Below are 16520 nucleotides of genomic sequence, written 5' to 3'. Positions count from 1 at the left end.
TTTAGTTCTGCATTCCCTCCCAAAATTTATTTACAGATCTTCCCCGGCTGCTCTAAGTGCCTATACTGTCACGCTGTACTGTTTATACATAAAATAAAGTGAGATATTTCTGAGCTTTTCCTGCCTGGCTGCTGGAACACAACTGTCAATCTCACCGAGTTCGGGGATCTCTCTGTTGTGTTCTGGATCTCTTTTATTCTGTCAGATTCATTTGCACCACCTGAAATCTGTCAGCTGTTATTACCATGGAGAAATATAAAGAAATATACATTTTGGGGACGTTTCCTTATGACACGGAGAGTACACAGTCTTCCATCAGCATTGTAATTTAATTTGGTGTATCATCCCAGTGCAGTTCAGTCATGGTGATTTATTTCTTGCAGGATAACGACCACTGTAGCATGCAGCATGGATTTAACCAAATATCCCATGGATAAGCAGACCTGCACTCTGCAACTTGAAAGCTGTAAGTGCTTATTTTATTATACTTCTAATCATATAACTACCACAATTAATTCTGTTTACAGAGTCTATGTAAAGGGAACCCTCTACATCAGGGGTCTCAAACTATAGCCATCCAGTTGTTCAGGAACTACAATTCCCATCATGCCTAGTCATGTCTGTGAATGTCAGAGTTTTACAATGCCTCATAGGATGGATGTGTAGTTCCGCAACAGAGGGCCGTAGTTTGAGGATCCCTTCTCTACATAGACGTGTAGGTGAGAGTAAGTGGCTCCGAATGCACACTGTCTGTGTTTGGGGCCACCCACCCTTCACCCATACCCCGGTGAAATTAAAATGAGCGCCTGGCGGCTCCAAACAATCCGCCAATTCATAATGTACAGGCCTCAGCTGATGTGTGAATGAGGCTCAATGTGCTTTGTATGTTTCTTACGTGACTGCTGAGGAGCATAGGCCTTAAGTTATATTTAGCTATATCTACCAATAACCTTGCCCAATAAACAATGCTCAAACAGGTTAAATTGGAAAGGGCAAGGCCGCAGCTTTATTAAAATTTTCCACATAGGCAATTTTCCAACATTAAACCCATGCCAGTCACAGTTGTACTGTGAGCACCTCCAACTCTTCTTTCTGCTACTCCAAGGGTGAGTGAAGATTTTACCTCAGAGAGGAACTTTTATAGAGTTCAGGCTCAGCCCCTCATCCCCTGCCCAGCTAGCCATACATTTTGACCCGTTTGAATTTATATCTCTTGACCATGCCCCTGTCACTAGGCCATGCTCCCTGAAGTCAAGGCTCCCTTTTCGCTATGGGGTCAAGAGGCCTTCATCAGTATGCTTTCATAGCTCCTAACTGTTCCTGATTTCGAGGGACTATCCCTGTTTTGGAACAAAGTCCCTCTGTCCCTCTTTCCTCCTCATTTGTCCCTCATTTTGGTCTGATCTATATAGTTGTATATAAAATGCATTATTTATCTTTTAAAAAGTGTTTTCCAGTGCTAAAACTTTCAACCATTTTTTTATTTTAAATTGCTGCATTTGCAAATTTTAAAGACATGCCCGGCACTAGGAGGAACAAACTAAGTAGAGGGCATACATGACTGGGTGGAAGGAGAACTGAGCTGCAGGGGTTAACTGTAAAAAAGTAGGTGGTCGGTGCTTGACCCTTACCTTATTGGTCAGTTGATTGGGTGGAGCTGTAGAAGTATAGCTGCTGGGTAGGAGTGGTTTGGGTCACTCTCTGGGGAGAAATTGTGGAAGAACGTCCCTCCCTCCCGCCCTTTTCTACTGAGGAACTCCGATTGTTGCAGTATTTAAGTTTCTTCTCTGCTTTATGAGTTGTGGCGGTTTGGGGTCCTTGACAGGGGTCTAAAAGCTGGTTTTGGGTGGGGACCCATCCGAGGTATGGCGTCCTCTAATTGGTACAGGTGGGTATCTGAGGTCGGCTGTGTTAGTCCCCAAGGCGGTGCTTAGCGGCTGGGAGCATAACGAGGCCAAAATGGGGACACAGGCACAAAGTTGGTGGTAATATGGTACTGTCAAGGACCTACAACTAAGTTTAAACTGAATTATGTTATGTTTCTGTTAAAAAGATTTGTTGTTTAATAAAAGGCCATGTCGGCCATTTTAACTCCACGTGTAGTGTTATCATTTAATAAGGTGGGAATGTTACAGGAGGTTAGAGTTGGTAGCAGTTGATGTAGAATATGTTCAGGGCAACACGGGAGCTCTGACCTACCCTGGTCATGTCACTTAAATTGGCCTTAAATAAATTTGTGTCAATTTTGTTTTTTTATGCCGTTATTCCTGAATGTATGTGCTGCCTGCTAATTTTCATTGTTACAGTCTGAATATTTATTAACCTAGCACAACTAAATTTGTTACAAAAAAAAAGGGGGACACCTTTTAGCACAGATTTTTTAGGCAATGGATGCACCCTTGCCACATCCCTGATCACCTGCATTATGACAAAATTAATGTACAAGAATGATCACTAAGGATCCATGCACAACAGGCTTAAAAAATGTCTGCTTCTACAGGAGTTTTGTGTTTTGTCTGTAGAAGCAGCTCAATGTTATCCTATGTGTCCATGCACATTAGGACGTTAAGAGGCATATTTTAAGCTCAGCAGTTTAGAAAAAAAAAAACCCTTCTGGTTTGCATTTTTTGAGAAGAGTTTCTAAATACGCCTAAATACATGTAGAAAATTGCTCTATATTGCTCTTTTCTGCCTAGGGCGCATAGATCCCAGTGTGCATAGATCCAAAGTCCCTATTTGAACTTGCAGTTTGAGGACAGCAAAAATGGACAGTTGGGGCGGGTTTTTGCTGCCCACCAACCGCCCCCCTTAAGTTGCAATAGGCAGCGGGCGATAGGGTTTACATGCTGCCGCCGTGATGCTTTGCGCCCACGGCAAAGGTGGCCTAACTTGTAGCGATCGGCAGGCAGCACACATTAAAGTCAATGGGGAAGTGCCTCAAATGCCCCGCAACCATGTGAAGCTTATGCAGTTGTGACACGTTTGTTGGCAAAAATGAGGTTAAAACTGGCAATGAGAAGGCGTTACATCGCACAGTTCGTTCTTCAGAGGCAAGGGAGATTTAGATGCATCTAAAGCCATTTTTTTTCCAGGTTCTTAGCAGCCACTGAAACAGGTGTCCCTACTAAAAAATTTCCGGTGAGAACTGTAAAAAAAAAAATAAAAAATTCACATTTTTGTTCAATTGTGAGCTTAAAAAAAAAAAAAAGGAAGAAAAAGAAAAACAGGTCAGGCTTTTTTTTTTTAAATTGAAAAGTATAGCAAAAAAAAAAAAAAAAAGCCTTATATTTCTTGTATAGAATTGTAAAAATGATTTAGGTAGGCAAATTGGGTTAATAGTCAAATTCACTGAAGTACTAATGCTGCTGAATTTGGCCTGGGCATCTAGGCTAAGATGACCTCTGGCCATCAAAGGTTTAAGTATCCTCATCACAGATTGGTACAGGGTAAATATATTTAGTTTTCGAGTCAAAGAAAACATCTCCAAAAAAAAAAAAAAAAAAAAAGTTTAGTATTCTAATGGGTCATTTGACCTCTACAACTCGATAATTTTTGTCGTAATGAATAATACTTTTTTTTTTTCACAAAGAAAAAATCATCTTCAAATTAAGTGTGTATTGTAAATATTTTATGAACTTGTCAGTTGTGGCTGCTCAGGGCTGGAAATCAGTCTTTGTCAAATAACTATTAGACATCATTAATTATATATAGATGTATGAACTTTATATAGCCATGCTTTTTACGTATCCCTCTCTGAAATGTGGCTGAGAGGGAGAAGCAGCAGTCCACAGACTGCAGAGGATAATTCATGAGAGCAACTGTGATTTTGCCCACAAAAATCAAATCAATTTAACCACTTGCTGACTGCCTACTGCATATTAACTGTGGCAGGTCGGGTCTATTGCACAAAATCACGTACCTGTGTGTGATTTTGTGCAATAGCCACTGGATGGCATGCATCTGCTGCTGGAGGCACGAGCTGGTGCTAACTAGACACAGGAGATACCAATCAGCAGGTCCTGCAGACCCAATGTCTGCCACCCACCCACGATCGTTCCCCAGAGAGGCAGAAAGGCATTCTGCCTATGTAAATAAGGCAGATCACTGCTCTGACAGGAAGAAGATGGAGATCTTGTGTTCCTACTAAGCAGGAACGCCGATCTCTGTCTTAATCCAGTCAGAGCAACCGCCACACAGTTAGCAAGCACCCCATAGGGACACACTTAACCACTTTGATCGCCCCTGATGTTGATTCCTTCCCTGCCAGTGTCATTAGTACAGTAACAGTGCATTTGCTTAGTACTGATCACTGTATTGGTGTCACTGGTCCCCAAAAAAGTATCAAAAGTGTCAGTTAGATGTCCGATTTGTCCGCCGCAATGTCACATTCCCACTAAAAATCACTGATCGCTGCCATTACTAGTAAAAACATAAAAAATAAAAATTCCATAAAAATATCACATCGTTATAACGTTATAACTTTTGCGCAAACCAATCCATATACACTTACTGGAATTTTGTTTTCCAAAAATATGTAGCAGAATACATATTGGCAAAAATTGATGAAGAAATTCGATGTTTTTTTACATTTTTGATTGGATGTGTTTTATAGCAGACATTAAATTATTATTATTTATTTTTTTTAATTTTGCTCTTTTTTTGTTTATAGCGCAAAAAAAAAAAAAAAAAAAAACGCAGACGTGATCAAATACCACCAAAAGAAAGCTCTATTTGTGGGGAAAAAAAGGGCATCAATTTTATTTGGGTACAGCGTCGCACAACTGCGCAATTGTCAGTTAAAATAATGCAGTGCCTTATTGCAAAAAATGGCCTGGTCATTAAGGGGGTAAATCCTTCCGGAGCTAAAGTGGTTAAAGATACACTCCAGGCACATATATGAGGCTGGCCGTACATTATACAAATTTTCTTATCCAATATTCCTTAAGATTTGCCAAAACCATATAATATGAGATAAAACCTAAACACTTTCAATGTGTATGCAGTCAGGCAGTACATAGTTGAAAGTAAAAAAGAAAATTGAATAAGAAAATTGTATAGTGTATGGCCAGCCTTAGACACAAATGAATGTAGCTGTGTATTCATCAATTTATCATTTTGTAGAAAAAAGGGACGAGAGGAGGCACCTCCAAGTTTAGTAATACAGGATTTATTGGAAATTAAGCATTAAAACCACTCACAAAATCTGAGGAGTAAAAAGGCCTGGAATAGGTGTCCTATGAGAATCGTCAGATTTCCTCTGGCAATGACAGGAAGCGAAGGAGGGGATCCGTACTCCGTGATGTGACTGCCGGCTGAATGGTAGCAGACTGACACTGGCTGGTTGAAAGACGAGCCGAGATCGAGGCCTATTCCAGGCTTTTTTTACACCTCAGATTTTGTGAGTGGTTTTAATGCTTAATTTCCAATAAATCCTGCACTACTACACTTAGAGGCGCCTCCTCTCTTCCCTTTTTTCTTCACAGAATTTGGGACTTCACTTCAGGTCCCCTCGCATGGCTGCCCTAATTTGTATGGGCTACTGATTTTTTGTTGCCTCATTTTTGTATTTTTTATCTCTGTTTTCATAAATGTATTTTTGATGCCTTAGGGCAGTGGTCCTCAACTCCGGTCCTCAGGGCCCACTAACAGGCCAGATTTTAAGTATTACCTTGGAGAGATGCAGACTAGAGTACTGCAATCACTGAGCAGCAAATGATATCACCTGGGATGTATATCAGTTATCTTGCAAACCTGGCCTGTTAGTGGGCCCTGAGGGCCAGGGTTGAGGACCACTGCCTTAGGGTACATATCATGGTCCTGAGCACCAGCGCTCTTGATCTTGTGTCTGTCAATATATCATTTTGTAGATGCAAGCTTTGTAAGTACCTGGATTTAACTTGATATCAGCCTCTTGCAATCCTTGTACAGCAAAGCTCAAATTGGGAGAGGGAGAAACAGCATAAAGAGCCATTTAGTTGTACATAATTGCTAAGTGCTTTCTAACCCTAGGTAAAATGTCTGCCTTCCCCCTTCCTCCCTTCATGGTCGATCCAACAACAGTAATGATGGAGATGGTTGCTTCATAGTTGCAGTTTATCTCAGCTAAGCACTTTACCGACACAGGCAATGGTAAGAAGAATCTAGAGGCTGACACTCCCCCCAAGCTCTGCAGCAACAAATCAGCCGCCTCCTTTATAGCTGTTGTTGGATTGGCTAGGGCAGGAGAGGGGCAGGTCGGACTTCATAACTAGGGTTAGAAAGCACTTAGAAATATGGGACAATGTACTACGTTTTCTTTGTCCCATAGGGGACAGAACTGTAAACTATGAATTAAAATGAAGCCTCTTCTTTAACTTGCAGCAAAGAAAAATCAGGTCTCCTCCCCTGACAGGCAGGGCTGTGCTAAGTGGCAGAGCTGTGTAAGTGCCGGTTCACACTAATACGACTTGTCAGGCGACTTGGTCAGCCTGGCAAGTCGTGCACTGTCGCGGTCATTGAGTAGTACAGGACCGGTTCTAATAGGAGCGACACAAGTCGCTCCGACTTAGAAAAAGGGTCCTGTACTACTTCGGGGCGACCTGGAGGCGACTTGCATTGACATTAATTTTATGAAGTCCGTGCAAGTCGCGCCGAAGTCGCGCTGCACGTGACTTCACAGGTCGCCCCCTAAGTCAGAGCGACCTAGTGTGAACCGGCAAATCTCTCGGTTGTTTATTTTGCACTAAACATTTTTCAGAATATTGCATGACTGCTGATGAGCTTAGGCATATTCTGACTAGGTATTACCAACACAAGACCTTGCCCCCCCCCCCCCCCAGAAAAGACACACAGACTTGTTTAAGTTGGAATTAGGGCAAGGCCACAGCCTATTGAACTTATCAACTGTAACAATATTAAATTACCACATAACCATGCCAGTCACGGTGTATAACGTGAGCATCATAACAAACATAGATAGTCTAATAGGCCTGTCAACACCATCAGTGGGAGACATGGATTAAACTGATCACAGACTTAAACTTGAGGGCATGGCCCATAAAGGAAAATCCATCGCTGGCAAGGTAAAACCACCAATAAAGCTGTGAAAACTTCTCAAAATGCCATATAGCATATGAGTAAATCAGCTTGTTGTACAATGGATGGATAATCCGAAGGGATGACTGAGGTCACTGATGTTGAGGTGAAGAGGTAATAGCAGATATGAACCGTCACACCAGAGAGGCTCTCACTCCGTCAAATGGCCAGAAAGGAACCAAATAACACAAAAATAGTACAAAATAGTATAACACTGCTAAAATTTGTATTAAATAAAAATACACCAAATTGCACTTACAAACATCTCGTGGTAAAGAGCGTATACAGATGAAAAGGTAGGCTGTCAGCAACGTGGCCTTGACGCGTTTCAGCATAAATGCTTTTTTCAAAAGGTAGTGCCAGCCAAACACCCACAAAGGCCACTTATTTTTTTATCTAAGTAGTAATAAGTCACCCAATGAGAAGATGCCTACTGTGCAGACAAACTGAGCCCAAAATGGCGTCCGCTTGCACTCCAAGCCTCGTTTTCAATGTGGCTATGGAAGCCTATTGTACAGAAAAAGCGAGCACAAAATGGAGTCAGTGTGTGCTCCCTTTCCCTAGATGATGGGGTCAAGGGGCCTTCATTGATCATTTGTACTGTTAAAGCTAATATAAAGGAAAACAGCCATTAAAAGCCACAGTTATGGTCTACAAAAGCCGGAGGGAAGGGCCGTAGATCATTTTTTTTCCTGAGGGGAGTTCAGTCTTGGGTACCTAGAATACAAAAATTAGCAAACCTGCCATGATGTGGCAAATAGAGGGTGTTGCAAATTGCGCAGTTGGAGGCGCTAAAAACTTGACTCTACTTACTGTGTACATATAAGTAACACATAAGTAACATATGCCGCAGCCTTAGTATCTAAAATTATGCTTTATTTACCTGTGCTACAAGTGAGAAACTAGAAGACACGTACAAACCTCAGCACAAGAATACTGCATGTCCTCCTCATAGTGATCAATCTCGCTTACTCTTTCCGAACCAAGTGGGAGATAGCCAGCAATGCTCTGGGCCTCTCTTTCAAACCTGGCATCCACATAGTCCTCTGGCTTAGTAGCAGTCCATTCCCTAATGGCATGTTCTGTAGGCTGGATGGAGGTGGATGACCAGATCCCACTGTCCCTGTGGCACAGTAGCATACCTCTCAACTTTTGAACTCAGAATGAGGGAGATTGGAAGGAGGGAGTGACCTGTGGCGTGCGTAGCATGCTGTGACCAAATGTAAATGTGGCCAAACTCTTAGCAGCAGGAGGGGCTTAAGGGCGAGGGGTGCGCTGTGTACAAACTGCAGGGTTGAAGAGTGCGCTGTGTACAGAGTGTAGGGTTGAGGGGTGTGCTATGTACAAAGTGCAGTGTTGAGGGGTGCGCTATGTACTGAGTGCAGTGTTAAGGAATGCGCTACATAAAGAGTGCAGGGTTAAAGGGTGCGCTACGTACTGAGTGCATGGTTGAAGATTGAAGAGTGTGCTATGTACAGAGTGCAGGGCTGAGGGATGCGCTACATACAGATTGCAGGGTTGAAGGGTAAGCTACGTACAGAGTGCAGGGTTGGGGGGTGCTCTATGTACAGAGTGCAGGATTTAGGGGTGCACTACAAACTGAATGTGGGGCTCAGGGATGTGCTGCATACAGAGTGCAGGGTTGAGAGGTGGCTACGTACTGAATGCAGGGCTGAGGGATGTGCTGTGTACAGAGTGCAGGGTTGAGGGGTGCGCTACGTACTGAATGCTTGACTGAGGGATGTGCTGTGTAAAGAGTGCAGGGCTGAGGGGTGCGCTACATACTGAATGCAGGACTGAGGGATGTGCTGTGTACAGAGTGCAGGGCTGAGGGGTGCGCTACATACTGAATGCAGGACTGAGGGATGTGCTGTGTACAGAGTGCAGGGTTAAGGGGTGCGGCTGTGGCACTGTGAAAAATACAGGGATATGGCTGGCATTACAGTTATTGTTATTAAAGAGGGACATAGGCTATGTTCTCTCCTCCCCCACCTTATTGATCATTGTGGGACCCTTGCTGCTTGTAGTTCCATTACTCTGACATGGTGCAGGCCAGGACACCTCTTCTCCTCCTGCTCCCCCTCCTTGCAGGGTATTTTAAATTCATGGAAAAGGCGGCAAGCACCTTTATGTGAATGAGCAGTGTGCATCAGGACAGCGGCTCGTCCCCCTCCCTGCCCGAGCTGAGCTGAGCCGAGCCAGCCCACCTCCCCACCTGAGCCAAGCAGACCTGTCCCCCCGGTCCTACTTTTCCATCTTATAAGTTGGTAGGTATACCATAGCAATGAACTCCTCTTATTTGCTCCCTGTGGTCTGCTAAATATACTATTTTCAATAAGTGCAAAAAATACCTGTTGCAAAAAATTGTTGTAAACTTCAAAGAAAAAAACAAAAAACATTCTCTCTGCAAGGCAAAGCCATAATGTACTAGTATGCATCGCATACTAGCACATTATGAAAAACTTACCTTGAAACAAAGCCCTCCAGGGGCACACTGTCACTGCTGCAGTGGCTTCTATTTTCACCCCGTCTTCCTTCATGGTTCGCGGGCTGCGGCCCACTTGAATGGCAGCGAATGGCCGTGCCACAATGATCTCTAGGCCGCGGCACACAGCTCTGAAGGAATGGCATGGGTATGTGGTTCCTTTAGAGCGCATACGCCCGTGACGTCACCGGCTTCTGCTTACTGGAATATCTCCTAAATGGTGCACATTTAGGAGATATTCATTTTACCCACAGGCAGTGGCGGCTGGTGCTCAAAATTTTTGGGGGGGGGGGGGCGCAAACAGAAAAATGTAATAGGCATTGCTTTGCAGCAAAAAACGCTGTAAAAAATTGCGTGACATTGAGGTCGCAAAAGTGTGAAAGGGGCCTTCAGTAAATAAGGTATAGTGTGCCCCCTTTCAATGCAGAGAGACAAGCGTGCCCCCTTTCAATGCAGAGAGACCATCGTGCCCCCTTTCAATGCAGAGAGACCAGCGTGCCCCCTTTCAATGCAGTGACCAGCATACATTCCCCCAATGCAGAGATCAGCCTGCGTGCCCCCAATGCAGTGACCAGCATACATGCCCCCAATGCAGAGATCAGCGTGCGTGCCCCCAATGTAGTGACTAGCATGTGTGCCCCCAATGCAGAGATCAGCATGTGTGCCCCCAATGCAGTGACCAGCATACATGCCCCCAATGCAGAGATCAGCGTGCGTGCCCCCTTACTTACCTGGAGCAGCAGTGGCGAAGGGCGGCTTCTCATCAGTGTCGCCCGCGCGTCTCCTCCAGTCCTCCCGCCTCCTCCTCGGCCAATGGCATGGGGTTTACCTTGAGCCAATCAGGAAGCGCGTTTCGGATGCACTTCCTGATTGGCCAGGAGGAGGATCGGTGTGGCAATAGTGAATTTTCATTCGCTATTGTCACACAATGGGTGGGCTCGGGGCGCACTGCTCTGTGCCCCGGCTCCACCCTTTGCATCACCCTATTAGAGCCTCTGGCTCTAATCAGGTGATTTAAAAAAAAAAAAAAAAACATTAAGCTCCATGCGTCCGGCGCTCCTGCATGCAGATTAGGGGACCGGACACATGGATGGGGGGGGGCCTCAATAGACCGGCCGCCACTGCCCACAGGTAAGCTATATTATAAGCTTACCTGCAGGCAAAAATGCCATTCAGGAGTTTACTACCACTTTAACTTCCTGTGACCTCTGCCTATCGGTTATGGAGAGGAGGAGGAGGGAGGAGATGATGAGAAGTCTGTGTTTATTAGAACTAGGGATCGACCGATTATCGGCACCACCGATGTATCGGTGGCCGATATGCACTTTCTCCGATATATTGGAATCAGCCCCTGAGGTTACCGATATTGCCGATATTTAGGGAAAGTGCATGTTCTGGGGTAATGCCTGCAGCTAGAGGCATCACCCCGGTATCGGCGTCCATAGCCGAAGGTCGGCTTTCTTGTAATGACAATCGATGCGGTTGAGAAGCCGCTCGGCTGTCATTACAAGGAGGGGATGTCCCCCCCCTCTCGCGGCTCGCCCGGGTCTCCCATCCCACCGGGAGACCCGGGCATCCTACCTGCACGGCCGCCAAAGACCCGATCAAAGCTGCATTCGACTCTGATCAGGTCTCCATTTAAAAAACCCGGAAGTGATATCATGACATCACTTCCGTGTACTCGGCACCAAATTCAAAAACCTGACAGCATTCAAAACAGCCAAACTTGGCGTTTTAAATGCTTTTCATTGCCGAGGAGGGGTTTAGGGTCTTTTAGACCCCTAGATCCCTCCACAAGGAGTACCTGTAAAAAAAAAATAAATAAAATAAAAAACAATTTTTTACATGTCCGAAAACATCGGTCGATATCGGCCGTTACCGATATTCGATAACCAAAATATCGGTATCGGTATTAAAAAAAAGATATTGGTCGATCACTAGTTAGAACCAATTAGAAATAAATTTGGCAGGGCTAACAGCACGTATTTAGGAATTCAGAGGTGTGCGGTCATGTTAAAAAAGGGTAAGAGCACACAATATTTCTAGCATGTTAACAGTAATATTCTGAACTGTACGCATGTTTAAAGAGAAAAAACATGAGGAAATGTGCACGTGTTTTCTTTTTTTATGTCACCTAGACATCTGCTTTAAAATGCATTTAAATATCTAGATGGGTACATTAATCAATCCTGTCACATGGCAAAGCAATGCTAAACAGAAGCCATGAGACCCACTGTGAGACAGATTTATTACAAGGTTAGAGCCTGAGTCATAAATTCCTTCTTTGGCTGGGATCCACTTTTTTTCTAACACTTTTTGTTTACATTTAAAAATCAGCATTTTTGATAGAAAAATGATTTAGAACCCCTAAACATTATATATTTTATTAAGCAGAGGTCCTAAAGAATAAAATGGCGTGTGTTGCGATTTTTTTATATCACACGGTATTTGCGCAGCTGTTTTCTCCAACGCAATTTTTAGGGGAAAAAGTACACTTTAATTAATTTGAATGCATAAAAACACAATATATTACCCAATTGTTTGGTAAAAAAAAAACAACAGATGATGTTACTGAGTAAATAGATACTTAACATGTCATGCTTTAAAATTTTCCACGCTGGCTGAATGGCGACAAACTACGTTACTTAACCACTTTACCACCGGAGGATTTTGCTGTCTTACGTCCAGGCCACTTTTTGCGATTCCGCACTGTATGACTTTAACTGACAATTGCGCGGTCATGCAACGCCGTACCCAAACTAAATTTACGTCCTTTTTTTCCACAAACAGAGCTTTCTTTTGGTGGTATTTGATCACCTCTGCGCTTTTTTTTTTTTTTGCGATATTAATAAAAAAATTGGAAATTTTGAAAAAATAACAATATTTTTCTAACTTGACAGTTAGAAAATATCCAATATATTAAATTTTTTGTCATATATTTAGGCCAAAATGTATTTAGCTACATGTCTTTGACAAAAAAATTCTCAATGAGCGTATTTTTAACCGCTTTAAGACCGGAAGATTTTACCCCATTCCTGACCAGGCCATATTTTGCGATTCGGCACTGTATTATTTTAACGGACAATTGCACGATTGTGCAATGCTGTACCCAAATTAAATTTATGTTCTTTTTTTCCCCACAAATAGAGCTTTCTTTTGGTGGTATTTGATCACCTGTGCAATTTTTACTTTTTGCGCTTTATACAAAAAAAAGCGACAATTTTGAAAAAAGAACAATATTTTTCAAATTTTTTTATATGAAATTCCCCCCCCCCCCCCCAAAAAAAAAAATGTAAAAATCAACATTTTTAAACTTTTTTTACCAATTTGTTTTCTGCTACATATTTTTGGTAAAAAAAATCGCAATAAGCGTATTTTGATTGGTTTGCGCAAAAGTTATCGCAGCTACTAACTACGGGAAATGTATGTAATTTTTATTGTTTTTTTTTTTAAACTAGTAATGGCGGCGATCTGCGATTTTTTTTTGCGGGACTGCGGCATTGCGGAGGACAGATCGGACCCTTGACTGACATTTTTGACACTTTTGGGGCTACCAGTGACATTACTACAGTAATCAGTGCTATAAATATTCACTGTTACTGTAAAAAGGACACTGGCAGGGAAGGGGTTAATTTTTATTGGTGATCAAGGGGTTAATGTATGCCTGGTGCTTACTGACGTGTGTGGGGGGAGGGGACTGTGTGACACAGGGTCAGATCGCAGGTTCAGCTATACTGAATCTTGCAATCTGTCCCTGCCTGTCACTTAGGAGATCCGCCTGCTTTGTTTACACAAGTGGGTGGATCTCCACACTCGATTCCCCGACAAACGGGGAAGAGCGGCGGTGATCACCGCCGCTCCTCCCCTGGCCCGACTCCCGCTGTAACTGAATACAGCGGGAGCGAGCCTCCGGCGCCGCACGCTTCGCCCACAAGGGGAGGAGTCCAGCGACATAGGAATCTAACCACTTTGCCGCAGTAGCACCAATGTGAGCGGTCGGCAAGTGGTTAAAAATCTCCATAAGCGTCGGTTTAAAAACCTTTACAGGTTACTAGCTTAGATGTACATAGGAAGTCTGGTGCTAGAATTATTGCTCTCTCTATAATTTGCGACAATACCTCACATGTGTGGTGCAAACACCATTTACATATGTGTGTGAAAACTATGTCTGCATTCGCCTTTGCATATAAGCACGAAGGGAAGGGGGCAATTAACCACTTAACGACCAGCCACGTAGACCTACGTCGGCTGACTTTGAGTGGTTATACCGGGATGATGCCTCTAGCTAGAGGCATCATCCCGGTACCGTTGTTTGAAGCCGACGGTCGGCTTTCCGTCGGTAACGATCGATGCGGCTCGGGAGCCGCTCGATCGTTACCCGGGGGGGCGGGAGGGGACGTCCCCCCCCCTCCCGCCGCCTTCCGCGGCTTTGCTCGGGGCTCCCGTCCCACCGGTAGCCCCGAGCACCCAGCCGGCGCGTCCGCCGGCTGGATGGAGTCCCGATGAATGCCGGAAACAGCATCGATCGGGGCTCCGATGACGTAACCCGGAGGCGGCGTCCATGACATCACATCCGGGTTACTGTGCTGCAAAAGGCGGCAGATTTGAAAAACGGCTGTATGCAAAAATGCCGTTTTCGGCGTTTTGCATACAGGGAAGTGTAGTGGAGGGGTCTAGGGTCTTTTAGACCCTCGATCCCTCCATAAAGTGTACCTGTCACTACATATTGGTGTCACAAGGGATGTTTACATTGATTGTGACAGCAATAAAAGTGATCAGATTTTTTTTTTTTTTTAAAAAAAACCTGTAATAAAGTTAAAAAAAAAGAAGAAATAAATAGGAAAAAAAAAAATAAAATTTAGCCGCCCCCGTCACCGTTAGCTCGCGCACAAAAAAAAACGTATACGCAAGTGGAGCCGCAAATGAAATCTCTGTTCAAACCACACATGTGAGGTATCGCCGCGATCGCCAGAGCGTGGGCAATAATTTACAAAAAAGAGCTACACTCTAACTCTAAACTGGTAACCGTTAAATAAATTTAAAGCGTCGCAGATTGAGATCTCTATTGACCGTAGTTTGTCGCCATCCCACGGGGGGGGCGCAATTTTAAACCGTAACATGTTTGGTATCTATTTACTCGGCGTGACATCATCTTTCACAATATACAAAAAAAATGGGCTAACTTTACTGTTTAGTATTTTTTAAATGCAGTGAAATGTGATTTTTCAAATTTTTTCCAAAAAAATGGCGTTTTAAACACCGCTGCGCAAATACCACATGACAAAAAATTTTGCAATGACCGACATTTTATTCTCCAGAGTCTTTGCTAAAAAAATATATATAATGTTTGGGGGTTCTAAGTAGTTTTCTAGGAAAAAATACTGGTTTTAACTTGTGAACAAAAAGTGCCTGAAATAGGGCTGGGGGTAAAGTGGTTAAATGTTTTTAAATTGTTATTTATTTTATTTTTATTTTTTTACATTGTCCATTTACAGTGCCCATTAGTACCACCTATCAGTGCCCATCAGTGCCACCTATCAGTGTCCATCAGTTCCACCTCATCAGTGCCTATCAGTGCCCATAAGTGCAGCCTCATCAGCGCACATCAGTGAAGGAGAAAAATTACATTGATTGTGACAGCAATAAAAGTGATCAGATTTTTTTTTTTTTTAAAAAAAAACCTGTAATAAAGTTAAAAAAAAAGAAGAAATAAATAGGAAAAAAAAAAAAAAATTTAGCCGCCCCCGTCACCGTTAGCTCGCGCACAAAAAAAAACGTATACGCAAGTGGAGCCGCAAATGAAATCTCTGTTCAAACCACACATGTGAGGTATCGCCGCGATCGCCAGAGCGTGGGCAATAATTTACAAAAAAGAGCTACACTCTAACTCTAAACTGGTAACCGTTAAATAAATTTAAAGCGTCGCAGATTGAGATCTCTATTGACCGTAGTTTGTCGCCATCCCACGGGGGGGGCGCAATTTTAAACCGTAACATGTTTGGTATCTATTTACTCGGCGTGACATCATCTTTCACAATATACAAAAAAAATGGGCTAACTTTACTGTTTAGTATTTTTTAAATGCAGTGAAATGTGATTTTTCAAATTTTTTCCAAAAAAATGGCGTTTTAAACACCGCTGCGCAAATACCACATGACAAAAAATTTTGCAATGACCGACATTTTATTCTCCAGAGTCTTTGCTAAAAAAATATATATAATGTTTGGGGGTTCTAAGTAGTTTTCTAGGAAAAAATACTGGTTTTAACTTGTGAACAAAAAGTGCCTGAAATAGGGCTGGGGGTAAAGTGGTTAAATGTTTTTAAATTGTTATTTATTTTATTTTTATTTTTTTACATTGTCCCTATTTTTTATTTTGTTTTTATCACTATCAAAGGGTTAAATGTGTTCCCTATTGTGCTTACTAACTGTGTGGGGGGATGGGTTGGACAGAGGCAGAGAGAGATCGGTGATTCAGCTTAGCTTAGCTGAATCACGCGATATTTCCCGGCTTCTTTGACAGAAGAGCTGCCTGCTTTGTTTACATAGGCAGGCGGCTCTTCTGTCATTCTAGCCGAAGATTGAGGGAGGCCAGCGGCGATCGAGCCCGCTCCTCCCATGGTCTGGCTCCCGCTGTGTCTAATCGCAACCGCATGCACATAATCACGTAGACCTACATGAATTTGCGTAGCCGAACCGCCCTGCCGCAGTAAATCTGTGTGGGGCGGTGGGCAAGTGGTTAAAGCAGAACTTTCACCATAACATGTTGATTAAAAATTATGTTCTTTCTCAAGGAGCATACGTTTCACATGATTAGTTATGTTACCAAAATGAGCGTGTTCCGTAAATTGCCACCAGTATTGTTCCTGTTTCTTCTTGCTGGAGGCTGCCATTTTGTTGAAGCCCAGAGCAGTCATTTCCTTATTGAGAACTCTCCCTCCTCTCAAAAACGATATTTCCCT

The 16520-nt window shown here is 43.2% G+C and overlaps 1 protein-coding gene across 1 annotated transcript in view; it reads left to right on the top strand.

The window, feature by feature from the left end:
* Positions 1-16520, top strand: part of GABRP (gamma-aminobutyric acid type A receptor subunit pi) — a 173026-nt gene that overhangs the window by 119515 nt on the left and 36991 nt on the right. The window contains exon 6 of the mRNA XM_082267513.1: positions 384-466. Coding sequence (XP_082123639.1) covers positions 384-466 — 83 coding nt within the window. The remainder of the gene's footprint in view (positions 1-383; positions 467-16520) is intronic.

This window comes from Pelophylax lessonae, assembly GCF_965119305.1.
Source record: "Pelophylax lessonae genome assembly, chromosome: 9".
NCBI lineage: Eukaryota > Metazoa > Chordata > Amphibia > Anura > Ranidae > Pelophylax > Pelophylax lessonae.
Note: the sequence above shows the minus strand (reverse complement) of the source record. Positions and strands in the feature narration are given on the sequence as shown.